The following is a 15,248-nucleotide window of genomic DNA, read 5'->3' on the forward strand; positions in this document are numbered from 1 at the left end:
CAGTAATTATGTTGGTCGAAACTTTGTAATTTAAAGTTATATTTAGTAACTTTGTAAGCTAAAGTTATATTTCGTAGTGAAAAGATCAAAGTCATAATTAGTTTTCATCTTTTGTAGGATTTGGAAATGGAAGTGAGTGATCTTAAGGAGCAGAAAGAAGCAGTAGAGGTTCGTTTCACAGCTATGGAGAAATCTGACAAGGTGAGGTTGAAATCAGAGTTTTTCTTGAATGAGGGGTTTTTATACAATAGAGGGTATAAGAAGAAGTCAAGGATTTAAGGTTATAAAACAGAGATTTGGAACCAGTCTCAGAATGCAGCCTTGCCATTGCTCAATTTAAATGTTTAGCTGAGAATCAGTCAATCAAATATAGAGTTTTGAGACTGGTTCCCAAACTCAGTTTTATAACCTTTGACCATGTGTCTATAGGGTGGCTATGTCCTTGCCTAATAATGAAAAAGATGCTTTGGTAATGAATGAAATTATTGAAAAATGTTGTGTCGACAGGAAAATATTTCTGAAACATCACAGGTGTTTAAGAATTTCATATGTTAAGGAATATAATCAAAAAGTTGTATTTTGCTAACCATTTGACAGTCAGCTTTTTTTAATAAGGTAATTTATAATAATGAATATGCCACTTAAAAATGTTTTTTGTTAAAGAGAAATACAGTGATGAATATCTTATTGATTTGGACTAACTTTTTATCAGTAAAGGTCAGAATAGATTTTAATTTTTGGAACTATTTTTGTAGCCACCCCATAGTCTGTGTGACATTGGTATGCATGTTAACCTAAGCTGGATTAAACTTCAGTTTTGTGGGATATTTAACCTTGAATAGTTAGAAACTGTTATTTTATCTGCAAGATTGCTGATTTATTTTTATAGAGCTGTAAGTAGTAATAACCGTCTTCTCTTGAAGAAGATCAAACAGTCTTTGTAATCAATCTAGTGCTTTAGAGTTTTGCGTCAACTTGTTTGATAAAGCCTGTTTCTTGAATGGAAAATGTATAGGTAGGTAATACAACTGATTATCACCTGGTCCAATCTCCAAGCTTTCAGTGATTGCCTTGGGTAATGGATATCTGTTTGGTTCTTATGACAGACACTGGAGACAATAAGTATGTCCGCATAATTTAGCTAAATTGAGAGTGTAAAACTATGCATTGGGAGGTTGCTAGAATATATGCTCTTTCACTGTTTGACAAAATACAGACAGGTCTCTAAGGCCGAGTGGTTAAAGTCGCTGAACTCACATCACTTGCCCCTCAATGATGTGGGTTCGAATATAACTTTGGGGTAGAATTCTTCATTGGGGAAGCCATAAGGAAACCATCCAGCTGGCTTACAGAAGGTTGGTGGTTTTACCCATGTGCCTGTCCGTGTTGAAACGATGCCCAGGCACCTGGAGTCTTCCTCCACTGTGAAAAGCTGGAAAGCCGCTATATGACTGTATTGGTGTGATGTTAAACCCAACAAAAAAACCCAGTAGACTGAAGTCATTTGTCCTCCATCGGAGCTATAGGGAAAACAAGTTAGTTCTGGTACAGATATCTTGAATATCAGTTCTGTTAACTGCATATGAAAAACAACATCAAACCATATAAAACACACAAGAGGCATTAGTTCTGCATGGAAATGATGATATGTTGACCTCGTGTTTGAACAAGTTGATTCTATTTCTGCATCAGGAGTTACGAGAGCAGTTGGAATGTATGAAGATGAAAGATGAAACTATGACGACCACATTCCAGGTGTTCCAAACAGAGACAGATCAGCTCGCTAAAGCCAACAAAGTATGTGTATTGTTAAATGTGCAGTCTGCATATACATATCTGAGTAGATTGCGTAAATGATGCAGTTTAGAAAACATGGCTTGGGTTATCAGAAGAAAAGATTTCTCATTATTTTCAGACTTCTTATATTCAATCAAAAATTCTAGATCAGTGGTGATGGTACTTTGTGTTTTTTTTATAGTGGGTTTTTGCCATGTTTTTTATTTACTGTTTGACCCAACTTTTCTTTAACAAGACTTTTCCTTCAATTCACTTAAGATATAAGGCAATACCATTGATATTTTACATCATTAAAAAAACAAACAACAAAAAACTCAGAGGAGTGTCAGGTAATAGGAACTTTTAAAATTTTCAAAATATTTTGATTAATTTTGAATTTGTCATCAAAAAAAGTATCTTGGTGGGGCATTTTCTATTGTAAATGTTTGCTATTTGATCCTCCTCCCTCTCACCTCTGAAAAAATAAATATAATAAAAATTTGGCTTTATTTAAAGATGGATCGTTATAAAACTTTCAGGATACAGATGTATTTTAGTCATTTCCTTGCAGAAATTTTGTAATATATCTATCAAATGTTTTTTTTGCGATTTCGATTTTGCGAGATTTTTACAATGGGAAAAATGCAATTGACATTACTTTCGGATATTTTAAAAATTCGAATAGTATTTACAACCACCATTGGACACCTTGAGGATAATGTATAGTTTTGATGTTGCGAAGTAAAACCGTATTTTTCTAGAACACCTGTTATGGATTAGATGGATCAAGTAGTAGCTCATTTTGAGATTTTCATTATTCTTTTGAAGTAAAACTACAAAATCAGATAGAAGCATGATTACATATATTACATTGATTACCAGTATAATCAGAAAAACCATCACTGTTAATCTTAATTATCTGATTAATAAGCCTTTTCAGATTTATCTCCCTTTAAAGCAGTTTGTAAGATATTCTGTTTTAATTCTTCGAGATAATTCTGTAGGAAATTTATTGCTCCTGAATTGTTAAAGAATATTGATTTCTTACTGATAGTTATCATGTTGTTTTTCTTTCAATATCTGTTTTCCTCAATTAGTTACATGGATAGACCTTCAAAGATGGGTAACTCCGTTAAAATACCTACATTTGTTTCAGAGGAATACTTCCCCTTTAAAACTGATTTTCAATGTATAAATTTGTTCACTCCTGTTAACAGTAATATTTTAGCCACGTGGCCGCTTGGCTGTGTGAGAGACTCCTTCCTGTTTGCAGAAAACTTCAATCTTCAGTTCCTTTAATATAAATTTGATAATGCCACTTGCAAATTCAGAATATTTTTGAATATTTATCTGCATCATGTCTTAACCTTAACCCTGCTGAATTTCTATAATGAACTTGTCCATCTTTCACTTTGGACAATACCATTAACTGTTAAAAGGGGTGCTTACCAAAAAGAAACTGACTGAATGGCGAACAGTGTAGAATTTGATTTAGACTGCACAGATGTGCAGGCAGATCATGATCTACACTGGTTGCAAAGGCAGAACCATTCGTGCCCAGCATGACCAGGGTTAAAAATCAAACACCTATGTTTCCCGAACTTTTAACAGTGCAACAGTAGCAATTCATGTAGATATGTCAGTGATTTGAAGATAAATCAAAAACAATTTTAGTAAAGATAGATACTTAATATTGTTCTGTTTGTTGGATAGCATTTTTATATAATTTATATTGGGATGAAAGAAGTGATATCGCTGCTTTGTATACACACGGATAAATATTTGATCACATGCAGCTTGTTTGACAGCCCAGAAGACTTCTGTCACTATAAGACTTATTCTAAGTTTTTTATCTAACATTGTAAAATTTGATCTTTTGTGATAACATTGAAAATAAGCTTTGATGGTATTAAATGTTTAATGCTATAATGATACATGTTTAATGATATATAACAAAATTTACATTGGAAAATACAAATCAGAATTAGGTCATTCAGAAAGAATTGTAGAAAAGTCATGGTAAAAACACTACTTATAGCTTTATCCTAATGTGACATGAAACTTATAATAAATTATTTGAATTTTTATAAAACAGGAACTGAAAGAGCAAGTCCAGATACTGACAGATGCCAGGGATCAGCTCATGGATAAAATACAAACATTAAAAACCAGCCAATCAGAATCTGCCACTTCTAACGAGGAAGCTTTACTTATGCTCAATGAGAAGAACCAGGGTCTCCAAGAAATGGTAAAAGCCCTGGAAAAGGATAAGCAGAACTCTGCGAAGGAGTTAGAGGATTATGAAAACAGAGTTAAGGTATATTTTCTGTCTCCTGCCTATCAAATGTAGCGCTGTTTTGCTTGCATTATAGTCCAGCCTGCAGACCACTGCACCACTGACTCCCTATCATAAGTAAGAGATAAAACAAAAATGTCATATACAGTTCACTTAAAAAAATAACAGATCTTTTTCATGGAGAACACATTTTAAACAGTTATGTCAGCTGTTACATACACAAGTATTGAACAGTTTTCCAAGACGTGTAACAACCTCACTGAAAAAGAATAAATGAAGGTTGTCGCTCATGGCTATTTACTGTTAGCACAGTATAATGATAATTTCACATGATATCAAAATTTGTGTAGAGTACTTTAGAAAACAATTGTATATTAATTAAGTTATAGTTACTTTATGCAGCAGGAAAAAACAATAACATAGCATACTCGCATGAAAACTTTGAGAATATAACAATAGTAGAAACTGTAGACTTGCAATTTATATGATCAGTAATGTATTGTTTTTTGTAGTTTAAGTATTGATTTTAATGCTTTTTCACTAAATTTTTGAGATGTGAAAAGGGAGATAATTTACAACTTATTACATAAATAATTTCCAGGATATACAAATGCACTAAGAAATATAGTTTGGATCTTTTTCTTGTATTCTTTAATTCACAATTTATAGACAGCAATCATATTTACATTCTTAAGATTTTGTAGCCTGTAGCCTTTTATATTTTTACAGATACTGTTACTTAATATTGACAGCTGTTTCAAAATTAGCCTTACACTACATTGTAAGGGGATTGATCATTTATGTTATCAAGTATTGTTTTATTACAGGATCTAAATTCTACCATGACGGCTTTGCAGTCAGAAGTGGAGCAGTTGAACGGAGAATCTGAATCAGGCAAGGTGCAGATGCAAGAACAAATGGAGAAATTTCGCATCCTTGAACAAGAGAAGCAAGAGTTAGAAACAACAATGAATGCAAAACTTGAAGAAGTAACAAAAGGTTCAAACAAAGCGACTGAAGAATATGATGAGATCATTAAGAATTTGGAAGCATTAAAAACTGAAAATGAAAAAGTTAAGGCGGAGTTAAATGAGGTTATTGAAAGGGAAAAAGAGAGCAGTGCAAAGAACATTGTACTGACAGAACAGAATGATGAGCTGCAAACACAGTTGATTGAAAAAGAAAAGGAGAATAATTCAAAGGATAATGAGTTGAAAGAAGAAAACAAGAAACTCTTAGATGAATTAAATAAAGTTAGAGAAAAGGAGAGTGAGTCACAGAATGACTTAGAGAAGCTGATGAGAGAGCTAACAGAGGAGTTGAAAAGAGTTCAAGAAGAATTCGATAAAATGGAAGAAGAATCAAAAATAGTGAAGGATTCCTTGCAAACTGAGTCTGAAAAGAACTCAGTTTTGCAATCTGTTTTACAAGAGACACAGAACCAAGTGAAAGAATTGACAAATAGGGAAAAGGATTTTGAGAACGAATTGAAAGTTGCACAGGAAAAATGCAAAGCTCTTGAGGCATCAGATCAAGCAAAAGAGTTTGAGTCGAAAGAAAGAAAACTTCAAAGTATGATTGAAAAGTTGGAAAATGAGATTGAACGCAAAGAAGATGAGATTCATCATTCTGAAGAAACTAGAGAAAATCTTATTTATGAAATAAATGAACTGAAGGAAGAAAAGGAAATATCTAGAACTGAAATTCAAACTATGCAAGAAAAGGTGAATGAATGGGACAACTTAATGGCTATACTGAAAGCAGAGAAGGATCACGTTATTCATGAACTTGATGAATCAGAAAAGAGGGAACAAAACTTTAGAAAAGAAATAGACTTTCTTATGACTTCATTAAATGAAGCTTTGAAGGAAAGAGATACACTTCAGGATGAAGTTTTCAAACACCATGAGAAAGATGGGTCAATAAATGATGAAATGGGTCACATGAAAGAGAAGGTGCAAGAGTTAATTGACGAAAAATGTAGACTAGAAAAAGAACTTAATGAGGCATACTCTTCCAAAGGCGAGTGCTCGGTGGAAATTCAGTCATTGAAATCTAAATTGAGTAAAGTTTATGAAGATAAAGACTCAGTTGAAAGAGAAAAGGAGTCAATGTCTGTGATACTTCAACTTGCTCAAGATAAAGCTGAACATTTGTCAGAAGAAAATGCAGCTCTTAGGACTGACTTAGAGCAAGTAGAGGAATTAAACAGAAAAATAGAGAGCTTAGAAAAGGAGAAGTGCAATATCTGTGATACAGTAAAAAAGTTGGAAAGTGAGAAAAGTGAAATTCAGAAAACAGTGAAAGAAAAAGATACTTACATTCAGGAATTGGAAATTAAGATTTTGGATATGTCAGAGTCTTTGTCAAAGTCCAAGAGAATGTATGAAACAATTAAAGGACAGATTGAAAATGAAGAGGCATCTATGTCAAAAGTGCATGAAAATGAAATTACAGAAATGAAACAGACAATTGATTTGTTAACGAATGAAAAAGATGAATTACGGAAGGAGGTTGATTCTAAGAGCAATTTGGTTGATGAAAAAGAGAAAGTTGTGAATGAGAAACAGAAAAAAATTTCAGCATTGGAAGATTTGGCTGAAAATAATGAAAAAGAAATCGAGTCATTGAAAAATCAAGTCGAAAGTGTAACAGTAGAGATTACCTCTCTTCAGAATCAGATTGACCAATTAGAGGAAGAGAAAGAAAGGTTTAAATCTGAAGTGGCTACTCTTAATGAACAGTGTCAAATAAGTGATAAGGAAATAATGGAAGCAAAGTCCAAACTTGAATCAACAAGTACAAGTCTAAATGAAAAAATAAATGAAATTCAAGCAGAGAAAGACAATTTAATCACAGATAAACAGACACTTGAATCACAGCTTCAAGAAAGCAAAAAGCAAATTGAAGATTTAACAGCTGAAATTAAAAAAGTTAAGGAAGATAATGAAAAACTAGATAATTCTCAAAAAGAAATGATTGAAGAGAAGGCTGAAATTAGTAAAAGATTTCAGGCCTTGACAGAAGAAATGGAGAAATTAAAAGAAGAAAAGGAGCAAAGTGTTAATGAAATTGAGACTATTAAAGCAGAGAGTGTGCAGTTAGTGCAGTCGTCTTCAAGTCAGGCAAGTGAAATAGAACAAAAGATTAATGTAATGACAAATGAAAAACATGAACTAGAGGAGAGGTTAAGTAGTGTATGTGCAGAGAAAACCCAGTTTGAATCTTGCATAGTGGAACTGAGGCAGGAAAAAGATGAACTTGTTCAGGAGAGAGATAAAATAAAGCTATCTTTAGAGGAACTTGAAAATCAAACAAAAGAAGATTTGAGCAAACAGGAACAGGTTGTAGATGAACTAAACTCTAAAATTCAGACACATGAAACACAGTTTAGTAGTTTGACTGAGAAATGTGTATCATTGGAGAATGAATTAGGTAATATATCTGAGCAGTTCAAACTTGTTACATCAGAAAAGGATGACATGACCCATAAAAATGAAGATTTATTGAATGAAGTTAAAAAACTAACGGATGAATTAGGGGATGTCCAAGCACAATTGGAAGAAATGAAAACTCAAACTAGTAAATTAGAGGAAGAAAAAGTTAAGATTGGAAGTGATTTTGAAACTATAAAAGAAGAAACAGAGGTTAAAATAAATAAGATCAAAGAACTTGAAAATGATTTAAAAGAAGTTTTAAGTTCCAGAGAAGAATTAGAAAAACAGATCACTGAAATGAAATCATTTGTACAAAAGGAGCAAAATGATAAAGAATCTAGTCTTCAAAGTGAATTAGATTGTTTGAAAAAGGAGCAAAGTGGTAATCAAAAACAAATTCAAGAACTAGAGAGTAAAGTGGGAACATTGACTGAAGAACTGAATAAAGTTACTGATGAATTGAACACCATGTCTGGAATTAAAGTTGAACTTGAAAGTAATCTTAAAATTGTTAATGACGAAAGTGAAAGAATCAAAAATGATCTGCATTTGAAATTAACTGAGCTTGAAAAGGTGAATCACGAGAATGATAAACTGAAAGAAGCAGTCAAGCAGGTGGAATCTGAATCTACTGAAAAGGTCGAAAATGCAGAGAAAACATACAAAGACCTTGAAAACAAATTCAAGCAAATGGAAGATGAGTTGAAACTCAGATGTCAAGAGCTAGAAGAAAAAATTCAAATGTTAGAAAGAGAGAACCATGGGAAAGAGCAAGAAAAAACTCAAAAAGCTGAGGTAAGATAGTGAACACTTTAAAGCTGTCATTAAAAAACAAGCAAAAAAACATTTGTTTGAGGTAACACGACCTACCTGTGAAAATTGCTGCGACGCAACTTTTTTTTTCTGGCCAGTCAGATGAAAAAGAAATTCTGCTATATGATTATTTGAAAAAAAAAATCCATACCTACCTACCCACACAAAAAAAATTTGGGTCACATTACAGCAAACAATTTTTAAATTATAGTTTAAATATTATTAAAATGAACTGACTTGTACAACTGTTAAATCTTTAGCATTGTTTTAACATTGCTCATAGACGAAAAACATAAAGCCATTAAAGGGTTAGAAATGAAACACCCTTTAAGTTTAACAATGTAATTATTGTCACCCAGGGTTGCAAAATGTAAATTACTGTACATACCAATATAATGCCGCAAATATTTGTTCCGAAATAATGAAATAATCCCTAAAAATTGAGTTAACAGGCCAGGGGTCTTTCAGGACGTGTCCAGATTTCAGGCTTTTTTGTTTGTCGTAATTTCCTTACATAACACTATCGGAAAAATGCATTTCAGGCTTTTGAAAATTGATTTTCAGACTTCTTATTTTTTAACTGAATCCCAGGTCTGTTACCTAGCAGTATTGAGCCTGTGGATGAAAAGGCTACCACCCTATGTACGTAGTTTAATGAAATAATAAGATCATCTTTTGACAGACACATAATAGTGAGTTAAACTGTGTTAATAATTTTATTCAGGATGTCAAATCAGAAGTTGAAAAGTTGAAAGCAGACTTGAAGACAAAGGAAGACATGTGTAACAAACTCAAAACTGTTGCTGTGAAGACGAAAAAAGAGTTGGCAGATATAAAAACAAAGGTAATCTTTTAGGTTAAGAGCTGTTTTGAATCAGTTTAGATAATCAGTTGAAGCAATATGCATGTACATGAGCAGTTTTTTTTACTAATTTTTCACTTTCATCAACTGTTTATATTTGTTTGAAGTAGTGTGCTTTTATCAAATCCTTTCTAAAGTTTGAGAAGTATATCATTTTAGTAACTGTGTAATAATTGTCTTTTTGATATTCCATTCAGGAGTAATTTTCACATATTTTGTGGATGAGTCAATCCACAAAATTTAATCTCGACAAAAAAAGTGCAAATCAAAATTTGAACTTTATGAATTCAGACCCAATGAAATAGCTGTTTTGGTCAAAACAATGAAAATTCATACCCAGGAAACGAAATCATTTGACAGCATTACAATTTGTATGCATTATACTTTTTAGCAAATAAATGATGCTGTGAGGTAAGGTTTTAAGCAGCAGCTTTTCATGTATAATTGCTGAAAATGTTTAATCTTGTGAGTCAGTTTCAAACTTTTGCTAAAGAAATAGCCAATTAGATGCTCTAGTTCTTTAACCTATTTACCAGTATTTGCTAAATTTTTTAATGTATTGCGTTGTTGTCTTTAGCGATACTTCATTCACTAGTATATTTTCTTCTTCGGACTATATGCGGCGTACAGGCATCTGAAGCAATGAAAACTGCATGTATCAAACTATGCTTGCTTGTACTTAAAATTCAGTTGAGCTTAGAAACAAAGGGGCATCAATGGATTAATTTGATATCTCTTTATCAATATGTAGGTTTTGCCTTAACCAATGCACTATGTTACTAGACCAAACTGTAGTCCTATATAGAAACATGAACGATAGTTCTTGAAGCAGAGTGCAGTGTAAAATTAAGTTTCTATACAATCCTAGAATGGGAAAGAAAAACAACAACTTGAAGAAATAACAAAAGAAAGGGACAGCTTTAAATTAGATTTTGAGAAGACATTACAGCAGTTTACAGATTCCAAAGCAGACATGGCTGAGCTGAAGGCAGACTTTGAGAAAACCTTACAACAGCTTACAGATTTAAAAGCCGAAATAGCAGACCTCAAAGCAGAGAAAGATGTACTCATTTCAGAGAAGGAAGCTCTTGGTGCACAGTTAAAGGTTTGTATACTGAAGAAATGAATTGTAGTTTAGTATAGTAGTTGATTTTGGATTGAATACATGTGCATGTTTAAAATATGTGTAGTTCAAAGGTCTTCACACATCCTTGTGTTCATACATGAATGGCGATTACTTATCTGTGATTCATATCTTTTATGGAAGGGAAAAGGAAAGCTTTGATTTCTCTTTCTTTCATATTGTGTTTTTTTATGCCCATGGGCATATAGTGATTGAACTATCCATCCATTTGTCCATCTGTTTGAACCAGATTTTACCATTTCGCTTACAGCCCATATTAATTCCTGATTTAATCATACTCGCACGCAACAATCCTTGTGGCAAGACCTACAAACTGACCTATATATAGATGACCTTCATATTACCTTCACCTTCAAACTTGTAACCTCAAAAAACAACATCCTGGGTCATACACCCTGGGGGTCATACACCCTGGGGCATGATTCAGCGTTTTGAAAACTCAACTCTTTGTATATATGTAATGGTTCATACTTATATCTCTGACAGCAAAATCTTCAGCCAACAACAGCTGTTTGAATAATACTGTAAAATCAGAAATTTTCGTAAGGGTTTAATTTTCGCTACGTCACACGAAAATTAATCCTCGCATAAATATTCACCATCAGTATAATTCAAATTCAAGTAGGATACCAGTCTTACAATTTTGCAAACATTAAACCTTGTGAACATACTCAAAATTTCAAATTCGCGAAATTTTGACCCAGCGAAAATACGTGCTTTTACAGTAGAAGCTCTAACATGGCTTTTTAGTGGCAAAATCCATTAAAAGGAGCATATACGATGACATGATGTATGAGAATAGTTGTAGCCTATCAAATGTTATGACCTCTGGAATATTGGGCTATTAGGGTCAGTAGTTTCATCAGAGATTGGAATCTAACAGCTCTAAATAGCACCATCATAAGACCACATTAAGACTGTTAATGTAGAAAGATGAAAAATATGTAAAGAATTTTTAAGCATGAATTTGAAACAATTTTAAATGATTTGTTCTATTGATGGAACCTTTGTGTACTCAGCTCAATTTTTCATGGTAGTGACACTATACCATTAAGTTTCAGTGTTTGCAGTTTCCAGTTGTGTAGAAATAAGAAATTAGAAATAAGCTGTTCCTTGGAAAAAAGTGTTACTTATTTCCAGAAAATAGTAACTAAAAAAAGTTTGAAACATACTCGAAAAATACTTGAATTACAATTCATATGCTCTGCTTGAACCTTGTATATTTACTTGTTGTTTCAGGCTCAGGAGAAGATAGATCAAGAGATGGAGGCAAATAAAATACAGAAAGATGAACTCAACAAGGTATATGCTTCTTTCATTCTTTGGTAGGCCACAGTAACCTTCAGACTGAAAACATTTTTAGAATGCTTGTACCTACCTCTGTTAGCTCTCATATAATGATTCATTTTTGTGTGAAATTTGTCCATCGGTCTAGTGGCTTGCAGAAGGTCAGTGGGTCTGCCCATGTGCATGCCTGCTAGTACCTGATATAATGTTGAGATGCCTCCATCGCTGAGTGAATAGTCTGCTTGCATCTCACAACTACGTTTTAATCTTTCTCGTGTTGTAATAACAACCGGCTCAGTAGCCTAGTGGAAGAGCATCCACTTCGAGTGCGGGAGGTTGTGGGTTCGATCCCCGGCCGCGTCATACCAAAGACGTAAAAAATGGCACTAGCTTCCTCGCTTGGCGCTCAGCATTAAGAGGGTAGTGCTAGGACTGGTCAGCCCGGTGTCAGTATAATGTGACTGGGTGGGGTATCTTGTCACGTGGCTATGGCGTGATATTCCAGTGAGGCAGCACTATAAAAGTTGGGCATTGTGCTCACTGCTACAAGTAGACACCGTCCTTTATATGACTGAAAAATTGTTGAAAAAGACAAACCCGAACACACACATGTTGTAATGTTTTGAAGCCTTCCAGCTGGCTTGCATGGTCAGTGGTTCTACCTAGGTGTTTGCTTAAGCCAGAAGAAGTATTGTCCTAAGTTGCACCATGGGGCTTCCACCAGCATTTAAAGAGCCCGCCAGCTTAGCTCAATAGGGAGAGAGCAGATCTACGAATCGCAGGGTCATTAGATCAATCCTCGGGCCGGGCGTATGTTCTCCGTGATGATTGTGTCTGATATCTTCGTCCTCTACCTGTGGTTCAAGTAGGAAAGTTGGCAGTTGCAGAGAACAGGTTTGTACTGGTACAGAATCCAGGAACACTGGTTAGGTTAACTGCCCGCTGTTACATAACTAAAATACATTTGTACTGTTGAAAAATGGCGTTGAACCCAAAACAAACAAACAAAACCAGCATTCAGAAAAGTAGATAGTTGCTGTATAACCTTAAGTATGTGTATGTGGTTTAAACCTCCAGAGCTTTAATCCCAAGAACAAATATCCTTATGTTTGTTGTATCTACAGGAGAAACAACAGTTGCAGGATAAGATAAAAACACTGGAAGATAGACAGAAAAGTGATGAGGAGAAACAAAAAGAAGTGACCGAAGGTCTGCAACAACAAATAAAGGCAATGGAGAAAAAGTTGGAAAATGCTAACAAGGTACTATATAAAGATACAACTTTAAGTAGATGAGGAAAAATTAAAAGAAATATATTTTTTTTATCAAGTCTATGTTATTTCCTATGCTAACTTGATTTACATTAACGAAATCCAAGTAAGAATAATACATCAGTTTATGATATGCTTGCTGATGAGAGATGATTTAAAAGATGTATTTCAGGTATGAATAAAATAGCCGCGCCATGGGAAAACCAACATAGTGGCTTTGCGATTAGCAAGCAAGCGTACATTAAATGATTGCGCAGTCTGGTCAGGATCCATGCTGTTTGCTGTCGGTTTCTCTAATTGCAATAGGCATTGAAAGCGAACAGCATGGATCCTGACCAGACTGCGCTGATGCGCAGGCTGGTCTAGATCCATGCTGGTCGCAAAGCCACTATGTTGATTTTCTCATGGCGCGGCTCAAAATAAGTTTCTTTGGCCAATGTTTTCCCTGTATTTCCCTTTAATATAGTTGATATATGGTGACTGAAAATCATTTAGACCAGGTCAGTAGCTTGCTTTCAGTTTAAACATACAGAAAGTAAACTTATATCTAAATTGGCCTGTTGCACAGAAATTCTACACTTGTGTAAGACTAGCAGTTCGATTTGAATCGAATTGACTTGAGCAGTCTTTTAATGTATGAAAATATTGTAACAGCTACTGTACGTTGTATGTTCACAGGAAGCAAGCCAGAGCAACATGATGGACCTTGAGATAGCAGATTATGAAAGAACAGTTCAAGCACTTAATACACAAGTCAGGGAGAAGGATAGTGAAATTGGAGAGATGAAGACAGAGATAGAGAGGCTTGAAGAACGAGCAAAAACTCTGCAAGGACATATTGGTAAGTATATCTCTTCAGTAATATTAAGATTCCATGATCATTTTTTCCAGTCCGGAGGTTGTAGTTTAGAATGTATGTATGTTCTCTGTAAGGAATGACTTTTAAAAACGTCTCTAAAGTCATGCCTTCTCCACCTCTGATTCCTGCGGAGAAGTTAGCGGTTACTTGCAGGTTAATAATGGTTAGGAACCCACAAACTTTGGCTAGTTTTGTGATACTGCAAATTTAAAAGACTGTAAGAAACAAACATGGTAAGCATAACTGCGTCAAATATTTGCTGATGTAATCAACAGAATTGCTGAAATAAATACACTAAAAGTTGTGTTTACAAAAATGGACAAAGTGACATGTATGAGTTAAGATACATGTGTAAGAGTGCAAATACAGAAAACACTAATGTAGGAATACAAATTGAACACCATATGTAAAACCGATTACAGATGCTATAGAGGAACAGAGAGTTCAGTCTGAGGAGAGAGGGAACAAGTTGAAACAACTACTTGTTAAAGCCAAGAAAGATTTAGCCGAAGCAAAGAAAATGGAAACGGAACAGAGAAGTTCCGATGCTCAGCTCAGAGGTCAGACTGAAAGACTGCAGCAGCATGTTGAAGAATTGAAGGTAAGGTAACAGTAATTGTAAGATGGTAAGGGTAATATGCTTAAACAACTTGTTCAAAAGAAAGATACAGGGGTTGTGTTCAGGTCTTAGAATGTCCGAGGAGATGTGGAAGAAGTGCATCAGAGAGTTGGTGAGTTAAAGTAGAATGCCTGTAATGACAGTCGGCAATGTCGGTTCTTTTACAAATTCTCAGTATGCGTTTTCAGTATTCTTCGGTTGTTATGGAAAAAGGTTTCTTTTATGACCAAAGGATATTGGAATCACATACGAAAGATTTGTAATTTCACGGAAATTGCAGATTGTCATTATGGTCCAATTCCTTAAAGATAAGATTACAGTGCTAATTTAGATCCTGGAGGAAACCATCTTAATGAAAAAACTTCTTGTTAAAGCCAAGAAATATTTAGCTAAGGCAAAGAAACTGAACAGGTGAATTCTGAGGCAGATTGAAGATTTGCATTGGCATGTGGAAGAAATAAAGGTGAGAGGGTTGTCTAACCTTAATCCGAATTACTGTGATCCTGGTTAGAGTGATTTTTTTTGCAATTATGTAATACATCAGCTAGGTTCAGCTAGATTGTATCCATGTCATCAAAAAAGCAGACTTAAAGAAAGATTAGTAACCATTGTTACCGTCAGTTGATTGACCATGACATTTTGTGTCTTTAACCTTGCCTAGTGTTTAATTATGTAATTCAGGTTCAGATTGCATCCGTATCAGCAGAGAAGCAGAGACTTGAAGAGAGATTACGTAACCATAGCAACAGTCAGAATTTGAGTTGTATGACTTTGACATTTTGGTGTCCTTGACTTTGCCAAGTGTTTAATTATGTAATTCAGGTTCAGATTGCATCAGTATCGGCAGAGAAGCAGAGACTTGAAGAGAGATTACGTAACCATAG

The 15,248-nt window shown here is 34.3% G+C and overlaps 1 protein-coding gene across 2 annotated transcripts in view; it reads left to right on the forward strand.

Moving 5' to 3' along the window:
• LOC123555981 (GRIP and coiled-coil domain-containing protein 2-like) overlaps window positions 1-15,248 on the forward strand; it is a 45,916-nt gene that overhangs the window by 10,863 nt on the left and 19,805 nt on the right. The window contains exons 6-15 of one of the 2 annotated variants that reach the window (XM_053547813.1): window positions 118-201; window positions 1,693-1,797; window positions 3,872-4,093; window positions 4,900-8,304; window positions 9,047-9,166; window positions 10,053-10,289; window positions 11,568-11,630; window positions 12,740-12,877; window positions 13,565-13,727; window positions 14,168-14,346. In XM_053547813.1, the coding sequence (XP_053403788.1) occupies window positions 118-201; window positions 1,693-1,797; window positions 3,872-4,093; window positions 4,900-8,304; window positions 9,047-9,166; window positions 10,053-10,289; window positions 11,568-11,630; window positions 12,740-12,877; window positions 13,565-13,727; window positions 14,168-14,346 (4,716 nt within the window). The remainder of the gene's footprint in view (window positions 1-117; window positions 202-1,692; window positions 1,798-3,871; window positions 4,094-4,899; window positions 8,305-9,046; window positions 9,167-10,052; window positions 10,290-11,567; window positions 11,631-12,739; window positions 12,878-13,564; window positions 13,728-14,167; window positions 14,347-15,248) is intronic. The other variant, XM_053547814.1, reaches the window with a different exon arrangement.

Source organism: Mercenaria mercenaria, chromosome 7 (assembly GCF_021730395.1).
Source record: "Mercenaria mercenaria strain notata chromosome 7, MADL_Memer_1, whole genome shotgun sequence".
Taxonomy (NCBI): Eukaryota; Metazoa; Mollusca; class Bivalvia; order Venerida; family Veneridae; genus Mercenaria; species Mercenaria mercenaria.